The sequence below is a fragment of the Orbicella faveolata genome, unplaced genomic scaffold (assembly GCF_042242905.1).
Source record: "Orbicella faveolata isolate gen_17 unplaced genomic scaffold, um_ofav_v1 contig_1, whole genome shotgun sequence".
NCBI classification, from domain to species: Eukaryota; Metazoa; Cnidaria; class Anthozoa; order Scleractinia; family Merulinidae; genus Orbicella; species Orbicella faveolata.
In genome coordinates, this window is record NW_028301536.1 from 9,431,013 (window position 1) to 9,457,043 (window position 26,031).

General features: G+C 38.1%; 1 protein-coding gene, 1 long non-coding RNA gene and 1 pseudogene across 3 annotated transcripts in view; 2 read left to right on the plus strand and 1 right to left on the minus strand.

Annotated features, from left to right (window-relative positions):
• The window catches only part of LOC110049655 (uncharacterized), a 70,348-nt gene that overhangs the window by 41,005 nt on the left and 3,312 nt on the right, over positions 1-26,031 (minus strand). For both annotated transcript variants that reach the window (XM_089288299.1, XM_089288293.1), the window contains exons 2-3: positions 15,076-15,278; positions 13,967-13,998 (exon numbers count right to left, since the gene is read on the minus strand). In XM_089288299.1, the coding sequence (XP_089144425.1) occupies positions 13,967-13,998; positions 15,076-15,278 (235 nt within the window). The remainder of the gene's footprint in view (positions 1-13,966; positions 13,999-15,075; positions 15,279-26,031) is intronic.
• LOC149117987 (uncharacterized) overlaps positions 1-26,031 on the plus strand; it is a 151,201-nt gene that overhangs the window by 2,716 nt on the left and 122,454 nt on the right. The gene's annotated exons all lie outside the window — the stretch shown is intronic.
• On the plus strand, positions 9,494-10,418 carry LOC149117988 (uncharacterized; annotated as a pseudogene).

Genomic DNA, 26,031 nt, shown 5'->3' on the forward strand with positions numbered 1-26,031 from the left:
AAATTTCTTGTTGTAAAGGTAAATGGTATTTGAGAAGATTTGATCCCGATACAGTTTAGAACGGCCATATTTATTCTTCTATAAAAGAGGAGGAAGTATTCATATATTGGGCTTACTTCGACATCTTCTGTGGGTTAGGCTGAGGAGTTTAGTTATGAACGATACCAGCCTTGAGTTTTGAAACAGTTCATGAGCTAGTAGTATGCAAATGAAACGAGATATTTTTATTTTTAGTTACAAAGGTAACTTGATACTTCTGTTTTTCACAAGGAGTAAATTCAATTAGAGGTCACGTATAGCCGCTTCTAGTTCTTAGGACATGTTTTAGAGGAGATGAGACTATCTAGATTTGAAACAGTCCCGATGTGTAAAATAGTAAGTGCAGGTAACGATTGTTTTGTTCTGGTTGCATGCAAATATAACGAGATATTTTTATTTTGTAGTAACAAACGGTAATTTGACACTTTTGTTTTTCACAAGGGAGTAAATTCAATTAGAGCTGACGAATCGTCATTATTTGTTCCCACGAGATGTTTGCTATTTTTAGTAACAAATGGTGACTTTAACACTTTTGTTTTTTATATGGAAGTAAATTTAATTAGAGCTGACAAGTTATCGCCTATTGTTCCCACGATATTAAACGAAAAAGAAGCTTTCACTTCTGGACGGTTTTTACGTCTCTGCAGTAGCAGTTTAATATTTTTATTTGATGGGCATTTGATGACATTCTTTTAAAGGTAGAATTATGAAAACTGTTCAAATGTTCTTTGTGGACTGCTTGGACCCAAGTTAAAGTGCAATTTAATTAAATCAGACTTTCAACGTGTCAGAGAGGTTATTTTCTCATTCTTTCAATTTTCGGTGAAGTAGTGTTGTTGTGTTGTGTTGTGTAAAAAGGGTAAACTTCTATAAAATGCGAAAAGTTCTCTTAACTTGAGTATTTTGAGCAAAAATTACTCTTGGTGGTTGGAAGGGCTATGTGATCGGTGAGTGAGTTATGCATGTGCGCGTGTCACATAAATCACAGTGTGGGTTGTACCAAAAAGCGAATCAAATTGCCTGTTAGAAAATAAGATGGTATCTACATTAATCTGGAGACGTGTCAGATTGCTGTAGTTTGTTCAGTCAAACATTTTATGGCTTACTATTTAGTTATCTTACCATTACCCATGTAACATCGTATGCACAGCATAAATTTCAAGTTTCTTTCTTGCTGTACATCGCAACCGAAAAAACTTGTCAAATTAACCCAATCATTACTGTAAACAGTTCCGTGAATGCTCCTATCTCCGAGACTTCACACAAAAAAAAACTCTTGCACGCCTTGCGTGCCTATGTTTTTAAAATAATATCTACGTTCTAGATGTTTACTGTGTGGATCAGTTAGGATGTCACTCAATTAAGACCAAACTCGCAGTTAATCAGCCAGCCACTCCGTTAATACGGCCAAATTTTCATGACCCCATTGGTGACTGTGTTTACGGGGCTCCACTAAAATTGCTTTTTCTGGGGCGAATCCAGGGATAGGGATGGTTCGGGTGGTTTGGTTGAACCCCCTAAATGAGATGGAAGTACTATTTCAACTAGTGAGACAATCTCAGATAGTGCAGAGCGCAATTGATAGCTCTGGTACAGTAGTTCCATAAGTATTCACCCCTGCTCGGTTCACTTCCGGTTTGTGTCTACCTTGGTAGTCTGCTACGGCCTCTCCCCTTTGCAGTGTGTATGTTTCGAGGTTGTATTTTCATTCAAGGTCCAAAAATCACGCACAAATTAATTACTACTGGTGTTTTACGTTGATTTTCGTTCATTGTAAATTCAATAATATGCTGAAGCAGCAAACGTGACAATCTAGCTCTTCACGCCATCTTTATAACTTGATACTTTTGTTTTCCTCGCAAAGGCATGCTATATGAAACCCTTGTTTTCTCCAAAACATCCTTGTTTTTTGGAGATAAATGAAAGAAAGTTAAATATCTGATGTAGTGATGAAGAAACGGTACAGAAACGATGTTGTTTTACTAAAAATGCAAATTTTTACCGATGAACAAGAACTAATTTAATTATCAGATAGTCACGAAATACCACTTTCTTTTTCTGTTGCCACCTTTGTTGTTAACAATAAAACAATTCAAAATTAACACACAACGATATTGATGGCTGAGAAGCATGTCAACGAAAAGTATTGAAGATAAACAGCGCTACTTGGCCGATATGAATGAGTCTCCTCAAAGACTGGTTAAATTAATTTGCGCTTTCATTAGGTGCCACGGTGTCTGCAGCAATATTTAAGCATTTTCCTGGTTTCTTTTGTTACAAATTTACAATTTGCGGAGTATTAAAGCCACTAACTTGGGAACTTTTTGGTCTCTCTTACAGACACAATCAAGGCAAGAAATAAACAAGCCGCTAAGGAGAAGCAATATATTTGAACCCTGACAAGCACACTGTTGTAGATTGAAAACAGCAGATGATATTTGTTGAACCGATCTGTGTGTAATTCTAAAAGCTACGTAGCCACAGTAACGTGTCAGTTTTGCAATAAAAAGGGACAATTGGCGTTACCTGAAAAATAACTGCCGTCCTTGGTCCCATGACACGATATATAAAATACCGCATGGAAAGATAGTGTATAACACTAACGATGCTAGAACGCATGCGTCTTACATGTTGAGTTCTACCATAAGGAAAAGCACTTAACATTTGTGCGTGATTCCATATGCAATGTATCCTTCACCTGATAGAGAAGCCACGAACGCTAACTAATCTACGCATACGTTTAGGGCAAATTAGTTTTGTTCTAAGGAGAATGGTACCACAGGGAGAGCAAGGGGTTACCTGAAACAAATATATAGCTTTGCGATGTTAAAAGCTAAGTGACGGCGATGGAATGCGTTTTACGTAGAGTACACATGTACCTTTCCCACCCTACCCCCACTACTTCCTTGCCTCTAGACTAATTAATTAATTGAAATTAATTAATTAAACAAACATTAAAGTTTACACCTTAACGCCATAGGGCCATAGCGCCATAATGCCTTAGTTCCTTAGCGGCAGGCAGCTCCCATAACCATTCCAATAGTGCACTCTGCACTAAAAACGAGTGCGAGGGTTTCATCAGGTTTCCAAACGCGAGAAACATTTGAAACCGCGAGGCCGCAAGCCGAGTGGTTTTACTGTCTTCGAGTGTTTGGAAACCTGATGAAACCCGAAGCACGAGTTTTTGAAATTACTTCTCCAACAAAGAAAATTAGTTTAAATTACCATTTGAATAAGTTTTCTCAATTCAAATATTATATTTGAGACGTGAAATGTGATTCTATCACTTAATTGCTGCTCTGTGACAATTTTTGAATATTCATCAATGTCACGTTGCTACCTAGCTGTTTGTCAGTTCTGAGCGAACACGTTGCTTCGCAAAGCAAATGGCAGAGTGCAGATCTAGCCCTCCTAAAACTCGCGAAGAAGAGGAAAAGTGTGTGGCCAGCGCTATTCCGAGGTAACGTGTGCGTCTAGTCTGTTAAATGCAGGGGTAGATAGTAAATTAGTACGTCTTAGAACTGGGGATTTCTAACGTTAGAGCTGTTTTAGGTCGGAAGTGTACAGCATTAGGTTGAAAGCGAACCAAAAGACGAGGTCGCCACCATTGAGTGGGAATTTAAATTTAGAAAAAGAATGGCCCTTTCTGTTTTAGGGATTTCATAACTGTACCGTTACATTTAACGTCAGCAGTGGATAATTTCGGTTTAAAGTTGTTTTTGTAAAATGTGTGATTAAATAAAGTTGTTTGTCGTCATGTGTTTTTCTTGCCTTATCAATAGGCAAATTAAGAAAATTTGCATCTGTGTTTGATTTTATTTCCAAACACGCCATGGTTTTCAACTCGTTTTTCATTGGGTTTCTAAAGCCATCCACCTGACCAGAATAGGATGCTCTGGTTGGGTAAGAGTTGCATGAATAATTAATGAGTTTGAGAAGACTGCTTAAGTTACTTCCCACCTTCGCGGGTGCCCTTCGGGAAAAAAATCGCACGCGCACCAGTCTCAATAAAACCTCAACAAACTATATATCATAAGAAAGCTTAATAAATGTACTTTACGAAAAAAATACAATTTCAGCAGTGTTTTCTTTTAGGAAGTGTCAGGAGGCGGTAAGGCGTGAAACGACCCAGGCTTCTTCTACTGAATTTATCGGTTATCGGATTCCGCAGTACGAGCAAAATGGCTCCAGAGTCTTCTTCGCAAGGCATCAATCAACAAAAGTGTGTCGGGCTTTTTCGATATTCTGATTGGTTGTCTAGATATCCACTTCTAAAGTTGGAGTAGCTAAAAATATGCGAGACGTGTTGCGTAAATGGACGCCACGGGAAAAATGTGTTAAATATCAAAATTTCCCGACACACTTTGGTTTGTCATTATCTCTGGAATGTTCTGGCGAAATTTCAGGAAAATCCGTCAAATCTGCATACCCTATAAATTCGCTCAAAGTGGATGTATTCCTCCAAAAATCAAATGCGAGATTTTAGCTTGTTAAGGTTCGTAAACAACTCGCGCCACGCCCGGAGATTATCATGCCTGATAAAACCGCAAACCAATGAAGCAACAGGACCTCCTAGTGTCTATGACAATAGCTCAAGATTTCCCGGGAAAAGCATCGCATTGCAACATGTTTTTTTTATCTCGCTCAGTGGAGTTCAATTCAGGATGGCAACGTAATATGGGCAAAGACGCCAAAGGCAAAGGCAAAGGCAAAGGCAAAACCCGCGCCAAAAAGATTAAAGGCGGAAAATGTACTGCTGAAAAACAAGACGTTAAGGAATCGACGGACAGCTCAAGAAATACTCTTACTTCTGAAATGAGTTCCCTTGGGTAGGTTTCATTTTCTTCATCACTTCCGCCAGATTCCGACGAAGAATCTTGTTCGCAGCCTGATCCAAGGATATTCGAACGCTCCGGATCTTCAGCAGATGCCGAGATTGTCGAAGGTGTTTGGCCAAACCAAGAGCCTTTGTCGCTTTCGGCAAGGTTTTTTTCCTTCCTTGACAATATGGAGCTTTTTCTTTCTTCTTTACGCCGGTTTTTTTCGTTTTCTTTACCCAAGGACTTTTTTCTGCTTTTGATTTTTTCATGGGAGTTAGCGTAAAGAGCTTCCACGGGGAAATTTTTGTCAAGTGCGTGATGTAAATAAAAATATGCAAATGTCGTGAAATACGAGCGATGAGCGTTTTGCAGCGAAAATTTCCCCAGGGTTCTCGCCCGTTGACAAGATTGTGACACCTTCCTAGTTTACTAACTTTATTTGAAAATACACTTTTTCTAAATAACTCGGCCGTTTTATGAGATTTTTAATGTTTTTCTTTTGGAAACACTAAATAAAATGACGAACTTAAATTTTGTCAAATAAAAGAAAAAACGATTTTTTGGTCTCTCAAGGTGGGAAGTAACCTTAAATACGTGCCGTTTCGGACGAGAACCTTTGTGGGCAAACATCGATAGCAAGTATTATATTTCTTCTGAAAAACAAGACTATTAAACTTGAAAAGAGCAAAAATAATATTGATAGACGAGGGTGTTTTTCCTGATTTCAAATGCATCCGGCTTAATCCAAAATCTGTTTAATTTCTGTATTAAAATACGTTGAAATACGAGGTTATCACTGCTGTTTGTGTTATATTCTTATTTAAGCACTTCCTTTTTATTTGTCGATCTGGTAAAATAACATGTGATTCATGCTCCTGTCAAATTCTACATGGCGCCAAAAGTGACAGTTCTATCGATAGATTTCACAGGTTAGGCGCAGTAGCTTAGGGCAGAAGCTCAGCCTCCTCTTTGTTAATCAGCTCATTAGTGAGTCATGTAATCGTTCACCACGATTTCGAATGCCAGTGGTGCACGAGAGCCCAAGGAAAACCACTTTTCTCAAAGACGTCAGTGCTTAATTTGAAGTCCGTCAGAGTTATGTCGAAAAGAGAGCGGCAAATTAACCGTTTTTTGGACCCCTAGCACGTATGTCATCAGTAAGGTAAGCATTATTGTAAATTCCTAGGCGTAGTCCTGATTTAAATAGCTCAAAACGGAGAGGATTTCAAAGATATTAAAAACATCGCTCAAAACGCTGGAAATGACGTTTCCGAGAACCTTAATAAGTCTCCGTGGGGGGGGGGGGGGGGGGAGGGGATAAAGCATGCCACAGACCCCTTACAAGCCCTTACAAGGTAGGTGGAAAATTCTCCGAGCCCCCCTTCACCAAATCCTGGATCCACCCCAGTTTTTAGCGAGGTTCCGCGAAGTTCTCGAACAATTTCGCTCAAGACTTTCTTTCCACGTAGAGAGTGTGAATGAGAAAGCTAGGGAGCTTATGGAGTAAATTGCTTTGAGCCGAAACTGTTTTGCTTAGCGAGGTCGACTACAGGAAAAAAGATTACTTTTAGTGTTCAGCGTGCCGTTTTGCTAAAAAATTAATGATATCATGACGGTCTTATAAGACGCGCATAGGAATAGGTAGGTATAGGTAGGAAAGGTTAAGTCTGCATATTAGCTAAGTGACCCATCAAGCAGGAGCTTGTCTCCAGTTTCTGTAGTAGAAAGCGAGTAGGACCACAAAAGGCTGGAGGTTTTTCTGAATGGATGACCCAATCCGTTTGAAGGGCATCCTATCGATCATGAACGGATGACAAAGGGATGGCAAACGGCAAGCAAATGGCCTTCAGCCGTTCGAACGGATACCTGTATGGGTACATTTTCGCGTGAGAGGTCATATTTCTATCCACCACTGCTTGGAGATAGAAGTATATATTGAATTAGATGAAACTGAAATCGTTTTGTCCAAAGTAACATCCAAGTTGCTGTATAACAAATTTAAAACTATAAAACAAACTCCTCCCTTGACTGCTCAAAAAAAGATGAAAAACAAATAACCCCAACTTGCGGTTGATTGGAAAAAATCCTTCTATTCTTTAACAGTTTTACCGTGTCAGTAGAAACAAAAATCAGAGAGCTCCAAATTAATGAACAATAATTTTTGTATACACCAATGAGCATTTACTCTTTTGTCGTAATATAACAGTAAACATTTGGCATGCATTCTTGTCTTGAATTATTAAACAAAACATATCTATGGAAACATTTACACTAATTAAGGACGGTGCCTACTAAATACAAAGGTTTCTGCGCCAGGTTAGGACCATGCGGAAAAAGTTGATCTTTGCAAGGGCTATTGGAATCCACAAAGCAAAATGGAGGTAGCCATGCATTTTTTCGAGATAATTAGCATTGAATCGCAGCAAAAATGCTGACATCAGCATTTTACTAAAAAAGAAGGAAAGGATATTTCCTCCCAGATTTCCTTAGAATTCGCCTTTACACACAGAAAAGCAAACACATTTATAAAGATCTTAAAACTTCATGGTAATAGTAACATAAAAACCTTTTTTGGTATGCTTTTAATAACAAAATCGTTGCAACAGCGCTTTTGGCGTCTCTGACAGCCTTCCTCTGGTTCAGCTTAAATACAGTCTAAATACCTTTCGCTCACAACCAGAAACTAATCACGTGTTGAATAGGCTTGCCACTTCCATTTCATAACATAAAATGTAGAGGTAACCACGTGTTTTTTAAAGTTATTGATCTTTTTTGAAAAGTTCTACGGTGCCCGTCACACTTTTTCCTGTCACCTCCCCAGTAAAACATTGGCATATCTCGCACTTGTTTTGCGCGCGCACTACGCCATCTACAGGTACATGTTTACAGTTGGATTTCAATAGAATTTTCGACAGTCAACAGCTAGTTTTTCAGCTGGAAGACGTTAACAGCTGGTGGTTAGCGATATGCTGCTATTCTAGTGCTCCTGGTTTAAGAACCGGTTAATTAAATTTGATTTGCTCACAGTAGGAAAATTTTGCTTTCATTTTTATCGTGTACTTGGTAGCGTAGTTGATAGCGTCAATGTGAATCCAGCGCGCGCGTGGCGCTTAAACCATGCCTTGCGTGATGCGCAGAACGTGTGCACACTAACACAAGTAGGCACCGTCCTTAATAGCGGAGCTTTGGCGGCCAGTCAAGTGGAGCACCATACCTATATAGGAAAGTAAAGGAAATCTATGAATTGATCTTCTCATGGTTATAGCGGAGCTTCGGTAGCCCAAAGGGCCGCCAAGTGGAGCCACATACTCATATTGAAAAGAAATGGAAACCCATGAGTTGATTTTCTCATGGTGATCATGGACAGCAGTATTGCTCGTGGGCGGGTACACAACACGCAACATGGCGGCCATACTCCAAATAATAGTTTGACAGAGACATGCAGCCTTGGTTTACCATGTACTTATTTGATATTGGACATCCGTTTACGATCAATTGACACCTGTCAAAACAAGGTATCCGCTGACCAGTATCACGTGATCGTATTGCTGCCAAGAGAATAGCTGTTAAGTCAAATGATCCATGCGATTGGGCAAAGTATAAAAAGCTGCGAAACTCAATAAATAATAGGATCAAAACTGCTAAGGCATCTTATTTTTCGAAAGCTTTTATGCAATTTGAGGGCAACTCTAAGAAAACTTGGCAAACAATTAATGAACTTACATCTCGCCGTAAAAGCAATGAGACTGTGAAAGAACTAAAAGTAAATGACGTAGTAATCAATAATTCTAGTGAAATTTCAGATACTTTTAATGACCATTTTTCAACAATCGGGCCCAGACTTGCCAATGAAATACCCCCAATAGGTCAAAATGATGATTCGAACTACACTAACTTTATCACTTGTAACAACAAAACATTCCATTTCTGTCCAACTAGCAGTAATATCGTTTTTTCTCATCTAAACAAATTATCTAGATCTAAAGCAACAGGTCTTGATAACATTTCTGCTAGATTAATCCCTGAATGTGCTGATCTTATTTCGGTCTCTTTATCTGACCTCTTTAACAAGTCTTTGACTTCTGGTATATTTCCTGACGATTGGAAATGTGCTAGAGTTACTCCGTTGTTTAAGCAGGGTGAGCGATCTGATCTAAATAATTATCGACCAATTTCAGTCATTCCAGTAATTGCTAAGGTATTCGAGAGGATCGTGTATGACCAGCTATATAGCTTTCTAACTAAAGAGGACGTAATCTCTAAACAACAGTCGGGCTTTCGCTAATTGCATTCAACTGTTACTGCTCTATTAGAAGCTACCGATAGTTGGGCGTTTAATATCGATCGCGGAAATGTTAATGCTGTAGTTTTTCTCGATTTCAAAAAAGCGTTCGACACTGTTGATCATGAAATTCTTTTAACTAAAATGAACCTTTACGGAGTTCAAGGAATAGCTCTCGACTGGTTCAACTCATATTTAACTAGACGTACACAACTATGTCTTGTTTATGGTTCTCTTTCTCAAACCTGTTCGCTAAAATGTGGGGTACCTCAAGGAACAATCCTAGGTCCCCTATTATTTCTTATTTACATTAACGACTTGCCCAACTGCTTATCATCATGTCAGTCTAGGATGTATGCTGATGACACCCACATCACATATGCGGGAGCTGATCTGAGCTCTATACAGTCTAATCTAAATCACGATCTAAGTAATTTAAACAAATGGCTTACTTCTAACAAACTTACTTTAAACGCGACTAAAACTGAATTTATGTTGATTGGTTCCAGACAAAGATTGAGTACCCTTCCAGATACACTTGAGTTCTCAATTAATAATGTTCCAATAAATCGTGTCTCCTCAGTAAAATCGCTCGGTGTGTTGATCGACGAAAACCTAACTTAGCAAACTCATATTGACAAATTGTCTAAAAAGATTGCATCTGGGATTGGTGCCATAAAACGAGTTAGGCCTTTTGTTCCACCAGCTACACTGCTTTATATATACAGTACTCTAATTCAACCTCATTTTGACTACTGCAATCTTGCCTGGGGTAATTGCGGTAAAACTTTGTCGGACAGGCTAAAAAAGCTTCAGAACCGCGCCGCTCGCGTGTTAACTTCCTCTAGTTATGATACTGATGCCAAAGGTCTAATACGACAACTGGGTTGGAAAGATTTGTGTACCCAGCGTCAAATTCAGAAAGCCTTAATGATATATAAATCTTTAAATGGTTTGGTTCCTGAATACCTATCGTCTAAATTTCTAAAACGTAGTGGAATGCGCTATTCTTTAAGGGATTCCGAAAACAAACTGATTGTACCTCATCCACGAACTAACTATATGAAAAATAGCTTTAGTTACAGTGGTGCAACTCTCTGGAACAGCCTACCCTGCAATCTCAGGATGATAAAATCCTTTAATCAATTTAAAAGCAAAGCTAGACACGGCATTCATGGAAAACAGGATTAGTTTAATATTTAAATTAGGATTTACTACTTCAATTTTTATTAATTAGTATTTAGCATGGACTGTTTATTAGTAGTTTATTAGTATTAATTTTTTTTTTAATATATAACTTTAAATATTAGTATTACCTGATGATTTTTAACCGTGTATAAAGAAATGTTAAATAAATAAATAAAATAAAAATAACTAAATTTACAGCTCGTCGAGGTGACGTGTTTTTTTAAGTTGACCACTGACGAAGTGCTGGTTTTTGATTGGATCGCGGGCTCATGTCAGGTTAACTTGTTGAAAACAGGGCAGGATTGTTCGGAAACCGGTTAACGCTAAGGCAGGATTAATTATAACTTTTTCTTCTATACAAATGTTTTTTGCTGCTTTGTTGTATATGGTGATTAATAAAACTCAAAACAGAAGACCAAACAATAGAGACTTTTAGATTCACGTTTCCCGCGAACGGCTTACCGCTAGGGATCACGTGACCAGAGCCAGACGTCACGTTTGAGGTTTTCGACTCGCGTTTTGAACGTCAAGAGGTAGGTTTTCACGTTAAGTCATTTACCACAAGCTTTATTGCCTTGAATTGTATTTTATGCCACGTACAAACGCTGAAATCGAATAAAGTGACCCTTTTTCTACAAATCGGATGAATGTTTCAGGCAAATAAGCAATTACCTAGCCTTTTGTTGTTATTTGAAGGCACTTATCCTAAGTGGAAATCCAATACGGCGGCGGCTTAAGTCGAATGTAAGTTTCAAGATGCTTTGGTTCTTTAGAAAACTTCACATGCTAGAAAACATTGTTTTTCAAATTCGGCGTTATTTTGACAATTTCTACTGTATTGACAGGATGATTTCTATTTCCTCCAATTGATTTCAATCTAAATCTGTTTACGTCCGAATAGCGAACCGCAGTTTGACGTTTGCGGTAAACGTGGATCTAAAGGTCCGAACAACTAGTGACTACTAGCTGCTACTTTCTCATCCGGGATGTCTGTTGGCTTCTCTTGCTTGTGCGCACGAGTCGCCAGCGTTACTTTCTTTCTCTAACTTTTAGCGATGAAAGAAGAAAGATGGCCGTGAAAGAGAAAATACGTTAAGTTGATGTCAAGTCTTACTTGGCTATAATCATCTCATATCCAACAAGCGCGGGTGAAATAATTGTTAATTATTAAAAATGCCCCCAAAATATATATAGCAAACTAAACTTTAAAATAAAAATAAAAGCACCCCAAGAAATCACACATACGTTTATCCTGTTCGGCTAAGCCAATGAAAACTCATTGCACTATCCAATGATCCAGTTTTTAAATACCACATATCTTATTTATTCCCCCCCCCCCCACCCCCCCGTGCAAAAAAAAAAAACATCCTGTATTTAAACTCATCAACAACAGATGAGCTTGGGGAGTGGTGCCTAAAAGGAGGGTGACGCCACGAGTGCCACCGAACCGAACGCATAGGGTAACCATGACAACCCTGTGAGCGGCAACCACCCAACCGGCACCGTCACACTGAAAAACAGTGGAAACACAGATACTTACTACATACTTACCATGACTAGAGGGAGGGATGGGCCGGGAATAAAAGCACCGTGAGAACTATCCGATAGCGATAACAAACGCGGAATGACTTGACATCTGAAGCTTAACTGTAAACCATGTGGTGCCCCTGCACGAAACCCCCAGCCACCCCGCACCAAAACCCTGGGAGATACTGCTGGCCAGCATTGTCTCGCGTTTAACTTAGCCTAAATTACATTTAGCCACATATGGTTAATCTTTCACCTGAATATCCCATATTTTGAAAACCTAATAGTTCCTGGCATACTCTCTGAAGGCAGAACTCCAAAGCCAGCGCCATTAGGCTTTGGTAGATTGTGCTAGCATAATTTTTAGCATAATTTAGAAAAACGAGCATAATTTAAAGCTTTTATTTCAGTTTAGCACTGCTAGCATAATCCGAGCTTTTATGCCTTGAAAACAAAAAAAAACCCATCATAGTTCTAGAATAATTCAGTTTGTACTTTACTTCTGTATTGTTATTGGAAAATATCGAGGTCTGGAAGACTCTAGCTAGGTCACCCCGTACATATCTGAGAGGCTGAGACTCTCCTCAGGCCACCACGCTTATGGCTCGGCGGCTCGGCCCCTCAGGCCTTAGATCAAAGATGGCGTCGTCCTCGAGTACATCCACTGATTCAATGATTCACAAGAGCATGCTCTCGTGGACTATTTACAGGCTTGTGTAATGCTTCAGTACAATAACCGATAACAGAGAGATTAACAACATGCATAGTTGTCTTTAGACTAAACTGAGGGCTTTGCCTGGATGGCGTCTAAAACAAGTATATACAAGTAACTTTCTGACCCGGATTCAGAACCCAGAAATGGTTGATTTGGATATCATTTGGCTTTTCGAGGTGCGCACATGCGTATTTGCCATGCTGAAGACTGTAAAACTGGAAGGTGGACTGTCTGAATGTTCATTAAAGTCAAAATTGATAGAGTTAAGCTACTGGCGATCTTTATTTTCCTTAAAATCCAAGTAGCATAACTTCTGTGACAGAGAGCATAATTTTCAGAAAGTAGCATAATTTTGGCATAATTTCTAAAAAATATGAGCACTGCTAAAAGCATAATAAGCTTTTTTTTCGAGCACAATCTACCAAAGCCTAAGCGCCATACAAAACACGGCGAACTCTGTATTATCGTGAGTGAGTGTTTAATTCTCTCTATTGGTTTGTGTAACCGCTTCCGGTAAAGTTGAGAAATATTTTCCCATTTGATTGACTTTACCGTGATTGATGCATTAAATGCTTAACAAACATAGCCCACATTCAGTTCAAGCTAAGACCCCTTCTGTTCAAGATCGTAAGACAAGTTAGAACGAAATTCTCATAGGAAAATCAAGACCCGCGAACGTTGGTAAGCTACAATCTACTGATGTAGATATTTACATTGTTACGTAAATTGGTGATTCTAGTGAGAGCTATACTTAGATTTCAACCGCTCCCAAAGCTCTCTATTAACATGAGCACATGGCATAATCATTGTGATTACTTTCTAAGTTAGAAACGCAACGATATTTAGTGATTTCTTGATGTAATTATTTCAGTTGACCACTTTGCTTCGATTCGCAACGAAACGCCCTGAGGCTACAAGATTAGGATTAAAGACAATAAAGTAAAGATTGTTCTCCTATACTGGCTTGGTGTTCTAAGGAGTTTCGACTGCGCGTGCAAACAACCCGGGAGAACGAGATTTCAATTCTGACTTAAGAAACCGTTACAGTTTGTAAGGGTTTTGTTTTGTTCACATTTGATTGTTCATATTTTGATCACAGATCTAAAGATCTTATGCGATCAGAAATATGACAAATGTATGAAAGCTGAATAGCCACAAAAACGTTGCTTGTGGCTAAAAGAATTGGCTCAAATTGTGACTTCATTCCCAGGGTCCCGTCTTACGACAGGGCTCTTTGTTTACATATCGGCCATGAAACAAACATGTATTTATTTTTGGCTGGGTATTCCGATTATATTATAATCGATGATCGATCGGTTGGGTCAATCCACTTATCTCCGATGATCGATTACAGGAAAACTCAACTGATTCTAAAACTATGAAAATTATACTTACTTTGCATTAGCAATTGCCTCTTCTTTCTTTCCCTGTGAAAAAAAAAACCCATAACAATATATATTCATAAATTACTATCTTTATCAGGGCCAAAGTTACTGATGACCACTGATCCATGGGGATCCTAACATTTGTTGCCTAACACGTCACGATTTGTACTTTCCATGACCACTATTTTCAAAGACTACCAGTACCTATGTGTCCACCTTGTATAACCTTTATACATGGTTCACACAGACCTGAGACCTTGGTTTTCAAGTACTTTTCAAGGACAAATCAGATTTTTTCAAGGAATTGTTTTCTGCTCAATTTGACATAACCAACCCCTCAATTCAAAGTACTTTTTGTATGGGAAGATCTGCAAAGAAACACAATCGAATCACAAACCTCAGAAAAATGTTGTGATTGTGTCTATTTTTTTAGCTTTCCAATTTGGAATTTAACCCTGCATCTAAGCCAGCTAGTTCTTGAATTTTGTCCTTAGCTGTTTTTCGAAGTGAATTGCTTGGGTCACACAGGTTAACTTTCCTGAGGATTCTGCATTTAAGCAAAGTTCATCTGCTGTTTCACTAAGCGACTTTATATCAGAATCCACGAATTATTCTTTTCTTCGTTTTAATCTCGTCAATTTCCTCTCGTAAAGTCTTTCGTTTTGACCGTCCCCACTTCTTATTGTATAAGCAATGGCCCTTTCGCCCCTTTGACTTCATCATCACTCAACTGCAAACCTGGAAATTCCTTATGTACGAGGACAACTCGCAAGACCGACTAAAAAGTTTAAAAAGTTTATTGCAATACCTTACCTCTGCAAGACACAAGCAAACACCACACATTAACCATAAACAGAAAGCAAATGCTGAACATTGAGTATAGCTGAGCTTTCAAAGAATTTTTTGGCGTAAAACAGCACCGTTTTAATGAAGTTTTATTTAAATTCAAGGAGCTTTCAATAAGATTCATGGACTATTGGGGAAAATTCAAGGACTTTTCAAGGACTTTAAAAATTTTCAAATTTTTAATTACTTTCAAGGGGTTGATTCCTTTTCAAGGACTTTTCAAGGCCTGTGCAAACCGTGTTTATAGATGTCATAAAGGTCTTGGATTGGTACCTTTCGAAGAAAGAGATGTTCATTTCCTTCAGAGAGCTCTCTTCTCTTTATAGCCGAAACGCCTTCTTGAATAGTAAACCATTTAAGGCTTAATTCCTCCTCAGCCAAAGTTTGGTTTTTTAGCGTTAACAATCCTTGCAATGATTTCAGTTCATCCATAAAGTCTTGATATTTCACTTGGTACTCATGGATTTCCTTGTTTACTGATGAGACAAAGGAAAAACAGCTGTAATCTCAATAATTATTACATGTAAAGGGAATTGAAATATTAGGAAACGAAGTGAAATTGAGCCAATATGCAGATGATACGTATCTCTTTTGTGCCGACCTCGCCTCTGTAGAAAAGGCTTTAGAAATAGTTGATAGCTTTGGTACGCTAGCGGGCCTAAAATTAAACCGCAAAAAAACAAAAGCGATCTGGTTGGGAAAATGGGAAAATAGTAAAAGCAACCTATTACAACTGAAATGGCTGCATAACCCGGCTAAAACATTAGGAATCTATGTCTCGTATGACGAAAAAGGAAACAACTAACATAACTTCAACCACAAGCTGCAAAAATTGCAAACAAATCTGGACTTATGGAGGGCACGTAACCTTACACTATTTGGGAGGGTATTAATTATAAAATCTCTGGCCCTTTCACAACTCGTTTGCTCAGCATCAAATCTCAATGTCCCTCAAGAAATAATGCCAATAATCAAAACCAATCTATTTAATTTTCTATGGAAAAACAAAAATGAGAAAATAAAAAGAGAAGGGCTGTATCAAGATCGAGATGAAGGGGGTATACGCATGATAGACGTAGAAATCATGATCAAGGCACTGAGATTAGCTTGGATCCCGAGACTTTTCGCACCGGGAAGAAACAACTGGAAAACTGTCCCAGACTATTATCTAGGAAGATATGGAGGATTGAATTTTCTCGTAAGATGTAACTACGACACCAAATGTATTGATGTTTTCCCAACATTTTATATAGACATTTTAAAGTTTTTCAATGAATTGAAAACCCTGTATAACTATGATAGAGGACAGGATATGATCCTATTTAACAACAAAGAAATTATCGTTGGAGGGAAGCCCATATTTATCAGTGAATGGGTTAACAGCAATATTCTGTTTATGCAAGATCTGTTGAATAGCAATGGCCAGTTTATGTCTTACCGAGAATTTAAGAACAAATACGCTTGCAAAACAAACTTCCTCCAATTTTATCAAGTTGTAAGTGCAATTCCGAAGCATCTAGCCACAAAAGCGAAAAACACAGTACCACCAGAAAGCGAACCATACATTGGGAAAAGCCTCCTATTCCAACTAGACGACCTGATAAAATTCACTTAGACCAAGCCAAAACTAGGGACTTCTATTGTTTACTTATCAAAAAAACTCACACGAGGTGTCAAACTGGCCCAACAAAATGGAATCAAACTATGGAGTTGGATGGAGAGGCCTGGAAAAAAATACTTAAAGTGCACCTAACCCCAAAATTTTTTTTTCACTAAAACGAATCTAGCCTTTATTTGAAGCATTTGGGCGAAGAAATTTTTGAATTTGGTTGAATCCTCGATTTTCTATGCCCTTTCAAAGTCGCGCTTGAAGTGTTTCACGACCGCGTTTTAGGGAGTCTGGGGCGGCGGTACCTGATGACGTCTACCCAGGAACCAGACACAATGGCGCCTCAGTCAACTCTCTGTATTTGCTCGAGGAAATGGAACACAAAACTAATCGTTCCGATGTATTTTGGGACTAAAACGTCCAAGTTTTGTCTCAGAATCATTTCTTTTTCGTCACTGGAGTCAGAGTTAAGTTTCGATTCGGAAGACTCCGAAATAGACTTCGATCGAGCACATTCGACAATTCGACAACTGTGAACTCAGTGCTTAGAGCTTTGAGAGCAATTTACAATATTTCAAGCGACGAAGGGGAAGACTTCTTTGCGGACGAGCTGCTTGTATATTAGGAATGGACAGCTAGATACGAAGTGGAGCAGCAGGCAAACGAAAAGCAGGAAAGAAAACTCAAGGACTGCTTTGGATGGTAATTTCGTCAACTAAACATAAGATTCCCACGCGTGTTTATAGCCCGTTTACATTTGTCCTTAGCGAGAATGTATTTTATCAAGGTGTGATTGTTCTGTCAAATCCAGCTTGTGTTTTACTTTCAGTTGAATGCTTCATGTTTATAAGAGCGACGTACGTGTCGCAGTTTTCGAGACTTGATGACCTCCAAAACATTGGCTTCGATCGATTGAAAATCGTATTGTTTGAACCTGTATTTTTGAAGCTGCGGGAAGCAAGGCGGAAGGAAACATTTCATACAATTACCGATTTCACATTGTCACACGTTTTAAGTCGTAACTCCAAATAACCAATGTAAATTGTTCTCAAAGTTTGCAGCGAAATTCGTCGGATAAGCGAAAAGGATGTGTTCCCTAAGCGGTCCGCACATAATGTTACGCGGTCATATTTTCGACGCTATTGCACAGAATCTTTGTCGCACTGCTGATTTCCAAACCTTCGAAAAACTCTGTGAGTCTAACAATTTTGTTATCATGTATTCTAAAGGATTAATCTTCGACTTTCATCTAAATCGAAAGAGAAATAAGTGTTGGTTAGCGGCGTACAGTTGCGATCTATTTACATATCAGTATAACGCTTCTTGATCACGATCGGATCACACAACTTTGTATGTTATAAATACTGCAGGATTGGAAAATATAGATTGTAGGTAGTATTTCTACAAATTTCTGGTTAGCTTTAAGCAGAAAATTTATGAAAATAGCGTTCGAAAGTCTGCGGAACAAATTCCAGTGAGAGTTCTTCAATGGTTCTCACAGATTCAGTTCGCTTGTTTCGGTTCGACAAAATCAACCATTGTTTACGTCTTTGTTGCACCATTAGCCGATCATCGTCAGTTAATTGTACAGTATATCTTTCTTTAAATCTGGAATATTGCTGCAACAGCCGATAGCACCTCTGGAAGGCGTTTCTGCGCACTTTTCGAATGTGTATTGCACCATCCTGAAGGAAATGAGAGGACGTGAGATATCCAACCTTCCTGGGTAGACGTCACAAGAGCCGCTAGACCCATTCTCCTCAAACTCGGTCGTGAAACAAAATGGCGGTGTTTTGGAGCTATTTTCGAGATTTCGTCGGGGCACAGAAAATCGAGGATTTAACGGAATCCAAACATTTTTTCGCAGAACTATTTCAAATAACAAGTAGATTCGTTTAAGCGAAAAAAAAATTTGGGGGTTAGGTGCACTTTAACCTCGCTGAAAAACACTTGTAAGGAAACAAAATTAAAAGAATTTCAATTCAAACTTATTCATAGAATTGTAGTAACAAAAAAGGAACTTTTTCGATACGGAATCAAAACGGATGACAAATATCTCTATCACGGTGAACATGATTCAACTGACCACACTTTTATTGATTGCGAATTTGTTAAGAACTTTGTAAAAAATATCATCGATTGGCTTAATGCCGTTAATAATTCGAATTTTACTCCAACAATGGATGAAAAACTACTTGGTATCATGTCCGGTCCATATGATAAAACATTATTAAAGAAATTTAGCTATACAACGTTGTATATGAGATACTACAACTACACTTGTAAGATGCAAAACAAAGCTATTCACCTCCCTACTTTTGTTAGTGAAGTGTTTTTTAAATATAGACTAGTAAATTTATCATAACAGTTAATTAGATCCCCCATAATATATAAGAGACAGATAACTGTAACAAGGTAAAAACTTGTTTGTAACAATGTAAATACATGTAAACACATGCAGATAATAAAGTGTTATATATATATTAAACGAAATGATAATAATTATTATTATTAGGATCGATTAAGCAGCTTTTACGCTATGAATAAATTGGGTGAAGTAAAATTAAGAATGCCTCATGGGTTTTGTCAAAACAGAATAATTATCCGTGACTTAACATAACCAAGCATAAATTATCATTTATCAATTAGTTTAACACTAATTATTGTTCTGTAATGATGGAGTGCATCTTGGTTAAGCATGAAAAGCTGGCCATGTTGATTATGAGGTAACCAACCTACCTCATTGTCATTGAATTCAAAGTACCAAAAGCTCTTTTTATAATAATGAACTTTATGTAACGCAAATCAGTTCCAAATCAAAGTGACTATGAGCCACTAAACTTGGAAAATGGATCATCTGTAAACAGTGGAAATTTTGATGCCACTGAGCAGAGGTTTCAATCCGTAGGTCATACTGGGGGTATATCATTTAGATATTGAGCTAGCGAGCTAAAGCCTACTAAAATTGTTAAGAAATGGTGCAAAATGCAATGACAGCAGGGCTCTGGGCTGCCAAGCAGAGCACCATAACTATAGGAACAGAACTGAGTGTATGCTACTCATGGTCAACATGGCTAGCGGCATGGAGCGTGAGCATGTGCACCCTACGATGAAAATGATGTCATGAAACATGGCAGCCATACTCCAGCTAATAGGTTGACTGAGTCATGTAGCCTAATGGTTTACAACGCAGATCTTTGATATTGGACATCAACATTAAGGTTAAGGTGGGGGTACACATGAAAACACACCATCAAACGTTTTTCATGGCTAAGATTTAATTCCAAACCAAGGCAAAGTATACACCAATTTTCTAGAAAGGTTAAAGACCAAAGATTATGAAAAAAAATATTTTCTACCCTTAGGACTGTATTGTAACCTGACACCGGCTGATCAATTAAATCTACCACCTGTTGAGGAATGTCAGGGCTTACTTGAGAAAAGATAACTCCCACAAGAATTGATCAAAATGAATAATTTTGACATTTTTCAAAAGAAGACAAATAGTTCACTGTTTTAAGAATAGAAATTTTTGAACAGTTAAAAGCACACGGAATGGTGACCAGTAATATCTAATACAGAAAATCCAGCATAACTTCAACAAAATGCACTGGATGGAAAAGTTCTATGCTTAAAACACAAAACCTACTTAGAACAACAAATCCTGAAAATTTCAGCTCAATTGGACAAATCCTTCACAAAATATCTTTCCCCAAAGGCAAAAATAACTCGTTTTGAGAAAATGAGCTTTGAACTTACAGTAGCAGAAATGTTTCTCAAATAAAACTTTCATAACTTAAGATTCAAATTCCAGTGAAAAACAAAAATTCTATCTTTTACAGAATTTATTTACACCTGTGAAAACAAGGTATCTGCTGACCACTAACACATAACCATATCATGGACTCAGGTTTAGAACTCCTCAAGATCATGTGTTTTTTAGAAGTTGACCAATGACCAAGTGTTGATTTTCAACTGGACTGTGGGCTCAAGCCAGGTGAACTTGTTGTAATCAAAGCCGGTTTGTTCGAAAGGCAGATAACGCTAACCCAGGATTAAAAGTTAACCAAAGTGTATAAACATAGGCACCCAATGTGTGCAAGAGCTACTTTTTGTGAATTAAAAGGCCCTGGAGTTAGCAGCACTCAGGGGACTCCTCTTAACAGTTAGTTATGATAAGACAATTGCAACATTCCTTGGCTGAAAAATTTAAGTTAAAATAAGTTTTCGGCTGCTAACTTACAGCCTTTGATGATTGATTAAAAAGACATGAATGAATGAATCTATATGGCATAAAGTATGAATAAATACAGAATAAAGATGCATAATTAAAATGGTGAAAACAAACGCCAATTCCAACCCCAATACTCATATTGGGCGCTGTCGCTTCACAACTCCGCCCAATACAGGAATATATTTTCTCCCAACTAGCTGCCAATATTATGTGGTAATGCCATCTCAAAATTGCATTTAGTTTAAAGTCTTTACTTGCAATAAAAATTTTCAGTCTCAAAGTCACACTCCTTGGTCAAAACGTTTATCATAATTCAACTGTAACTGAATTAAGTCACATTTAAGAACCTGCTTGATCTTGCTTAGCTAAACAAGTTCTTATATTTTTGGGTATTAAAATAGCACATTTCTGTCAGCAGCTTCTTAAACCACTAGGGGACCAGTCATTATTTATGTAGACGGGGGGGGGGGGGGGGGGGGAGAAAAAAGAAGGGGGGCTTCAAGGCTATTTCAGATTGGTAAGAGGGAGGGGCTAAACTTTTTATAACAAAGTTTAAGGGGGGTCAGCAGTTAAGGTGGGTAAAACAGTTCAATAGTAGAGTGCAAACAATATGTGAAACAGTTATGCTAAATTGTACTATTTTGTGTTAATTACATTGTTTTCTTTTGTTTAAACACCACTATTTGGTCATTTTTATTTCACAGAAATACCGCTTGCACCCTAAACTCCATTGTTATCTCAAATTTTAGTTAACAAAGAATCCAGATCCATCTGCTTTAATATTTGGTTTGACTGAATTTTCTCGTGACAAAATGCTTGTCAATTCGATAACCCATTAGATGTAATTAAACATGATATAACAACAAGAAAGTAGTCCTTTCACAACTGTAGGAAAATCATTGGAAAACAATGATGCCATCAAAGAATTTTCTCAGAAGTTTATCGTTGATGAGAAGCTTGCGAAGTCCTACTTATCTTCCCTGGAAGCTGTGAAGAACATCAGACAAAAGGAGCAAGTAGTTGTACATCAACAACAACAAACAAGAGATGTTTCCGATTACAAGTGGCAAGAACTCGTAGAGAATTGCATCACTAACCGTTGTAAGGTAAAGTCTGCATGTGAGCCAAGTGGCCCATCAGGCCGGAGCTTATCCCGGTTTCTGTAGCATGAAGCGACTAGGAGTATTTCTACTCCCCCCTGGATGAGATGCTAGTCCATCGCAGGGTTACCCCCAGCATTAAGTTCGCCGGTACCCATTTATACACCTGGATGGAGAGAGGCACTGTGAGAGTAAAGTGTCTTGCCCAAGAACACAACACAATGTCCCCGGCCAGGGCTCGAACCCGGACCGCTCGATCGGGAGACGAGCGCACTAACCATGAGGCCACCGCGCCTCCCTCTCTAACCATTGTAGGACTAGATAAATATTTAGAACATCACAAGCTTTGCAAGAAAGGCAAGAAAAATGAAGAGATTAGAAGAATTAGAACACAGTGCTGCATGAAGAGCAGAGAGACCATGCCCGAAAACAAACATGTAGCTATTGGTGAATACGTTGCCTCAACAGACAGTGAAAGCGAAAGTGATGATGATTTATTATGAAAGCAGTGCTAGCGATGACGGCAGTAGTTATGATGGTGAACTGGATGGAGCAGAGCCACCTGTTGAAAAGACAACAAGAAGTGCACGAAAAACTGGACACTGGTCTATGTGATACGCCAATTTTGTGATTTAGTAGGTTAGTTCTGTTGTTACGCGAAGTAATCGTCTCATGGTTGCATGTGACATGCATTTTAATAATCACTAGGCATACAAGAGGAAATATGAGGTGACGGGGCAGTCATCATGTAAATATTGAATAAAGAAGGGGGGTCACTTGCTATTTACGTGGCCTGGAGGGGGATTATAATAATTTTGATCTTTCCAACATGTTATTCCCTTCCCCTCCCCCCTCTAAACAAATAATGATCGGTCTCTGGTCTTTCTGAGAACTGCGTGGTGGATAACCAAAAGCTGTGTAAAAATAGAAACACATACAGACAACAGGAGTGGAATTTATTTTGTATGCCAAAATCTATTAATCTATGATTTTAAACAACAACCGTAAAAGTGAGGCCAAAATAGTTCACAGTGGAAAACAGTCAATCTAATGAGTTTACCACACTTGTCAATGTAAAATCTAAAGTAAAGTAACACAATTTTTGCTAACGCGAAAGTAGTACTGGCTTGAGCATGACAATTTATTAACAGCCAGCGTAGTTTCATAAGCATGACAACAAACAAGTTGAGATTTCATTGTTTTGAACTGGACATTTGATTGGCTGGATTTGAAACTGTTGGAATGTATTGTTTTAGTTCTGCTATCTGATTGGTTTTCATTGTCTGGGTAGCCATGGTTTCAGTAAATGCACTAGAATACTAAAATACTAGGTTTAAGATTATATTCACCAAGTTTGAAGGATGTAGCTTGGCTAGAATACCCTCAGTTAATTTTCAAATTTTCCATACATTTGTCGTGCCTGTAATTTTCTTTCCCGCAAATCATGTTGGTTTCCTGGAAAAACCAGATCAAGGATCACCAGATCACCGGCCAGATCAAGGATCAAGGATCAGTTCAAAATAAATCAAATAAATTAAATAAATTAATACACATGATTGATTGCTCCCCTACATGATTCAGTCAAGATCTCTTGCATGCTCAAGCAAAAATAAGAAAAAATAAATGAAATCGGCCCAAATGTAATAAACATTATAACCATAAATATTCTAAATACTGAAAAAGCTATTAGATACCACTTTGTGGAAGTGCCAATTTTCACCTACCGACTAGCTCCAAACTACTAGGACAGCTATTGAAGACTGAAAGCTACGGAGCGAGTTCACTTGTGCATATGCTATATTGGAGAGGTAACAAACAGTTCAATTCACATGAAATTTCCAAATTATCCAGAGTGTCGGTATGTGATTGTGTATCTCACTTCAGGTGCAATTTCAAAACTCCAAGCTGTTTTTGGCGACTGCCAGAGTGAACACCAAATTTTCAGCTGCTTTAGCTTTATCTCTTCAAATTTTTACTGACCTCATATCCTTAGAGGAAAAGCAGATGGAATGCAATTTCAAAACTCCAAGCTGTTTTTGGCGACTGCCAGAGTGAACACCAAATTTTCAGCTGCTTTAGCTTTATCTCTTGAAATTTTTACTGACCTCATATCCTTAGAGGAAAAGCAGATGGAATGCGTCTGAAGAATCACTTACTTAGAAGAAGGCGTTTTAGTCGTTTTTCTGACGGGATCTGACAAGAGGCGTTATTTGACAATTGACATGGACCCACTAAGTTGTTGTTGTGAGTCCCCTGGAGTATACACGGAAGCAGCAAGTTGAAAATCTCAAGAACACACATTGGAGAATTGAATCAATTCTAAGTCTTACATGAATTTTTTTTAAGGTGGCTTACTACAGTTTTAATGGATTATAACAGCCCAACTTCTAACTCTTTCGAAAGATGTTCTAGATGTTTTTCCTTTCTCTACTTACTGTTTACTTAACTCTTTTACCATTCTATGTGAAACTTGAACAATTAAAGGTCAACAAATGGCCAAAATGAACGACCGAGTACCTCTGGAGAGACTGGGCACTAGTAGGTTAAATCACGTTCTTCTCAAGATCTACCTCTATGAACCCACCTCAAAATTTCAGGAATAACAAATTGGCTCTGATTTAACATTCATGCGAAGTAAAATAAAAATCTGTACGACAGATTTTTTGCAAATTAAGAAAATGTGAATTAATCAAAAATAGCTCAAAATCTGTCTTACAGATTGTTTTAAAAAATTTAAACGTGATTCACCCCTACAAATCAACTGTGAAAATTTCATCATGGGTTGTATGGTAGGTTTTCAAGCAATCCTCAATCAAAGACTGGCTTTTACAACCTTGGACGAGAATTGAATTGCGCATGCCCTTTATTTAAGCGCACGGTCATGTGACGCCATTTATCGCGTGCGAGAAAGCAGGAGTAATTTAGAGCTCTTTCACTGGTTGTTTATCAAGTTTTTTGTCATATTTTTTTGGCCCTAGGTTTAAACACATGTTTGAATGGAGTTTGAAACTATTGCTACCTATACCAAAGTAATTTAACGCCTTTCAAGTGCTGAAATGTTTTTCGTTTCTTCTTAGGGTTACTTGTGTCATTAGTGCACGTGCAATTAATAGTAAAGTCTGGCAAGCAATCATAGCACATGCTACTAGTCTCCAAAAAACTGTAGTAAGCCACCTTAAGGAGAGTACCTGACAACTAACGAGGAGGAATTGTGTTTTTTTGTCACCGATAAACACAGCAGGCAGAAAGTTTATTCCCACGCCTTTGATCACTTGTCATAAAATAAAGGACTTTGACATTTGTAGATTCTAAAGCGCTTTAGATTATTTTATAATTTTAGCACTATATAAATCTAATATTATCATTACTATTACTATTATTACTATTAGTATTATCATTCTCTGTTTCTCAACAGCTTGAACAGGGGAACTGCACCAACGGTTAAGGTGGCAGAACACAGTTTTCACGTGCGCTCTTGCGAATGCAATTCAGTGCGCACACAAGGATTGCGAAAAAACAATCTTGGCGTCAATACAGCAATCAGTTTATTTGCTCAATGCCCACCCTATCTGTACTATTTTTCTTCATAATTGAACACAGTGTACTGATGGTTTTAGTCTTTCATTACAAAGGTATGTTAGAAAAGACTCAGCTTTTTCTTTGTTACCAAAAGAATCCAGTTAAATGTAGCGCAAGCACAGTAAGTTGAAAAAGTGCGATTGAATGGTAAATAGCTTTCTCAGAAATATGCCTATTTCTCGGGAACCAATCATTAGAATTTCACGGAACTGGAGTTTTGAAAAAAATTGAACTTTAACAAAGGAAATTCTAGATAACCCAGTGAACCTTCAACAAGGGATAATTAAAGATCGCTCTGTTAAATTATTACTACAATAGTGTTAACTTGTGAGCATCGTTACAAGCTTGTTGCATGCAAATTATAAAGAAAATCTAAAGACTAGATTTTCTGCAAATAAACAAAACTGATTTTAAAGGCCTGTTTATATTTATTCATGTTGCCATGGTAATGGCACATACGTCAGCTTAACTATCAAAAAACTAAAGTTTGTGTTAACTTGCTTGCTGCCATTTTGGCAGCCAAAGGATCAACGGTCTTAGAGAAAAAGGTGAATGAAACAGGTATCAAAAACTGTGCTCAGCCACCTTAAACACAGAGCGATCCTATAAAAGGCAAGGACACGCCACCTTTGAAGCACTTTGTTGGCTTTTTTTTTGCAATGGTGAAAAGCCGAAACAACAGTCGTATAACATAGAAGTCGTGGAGA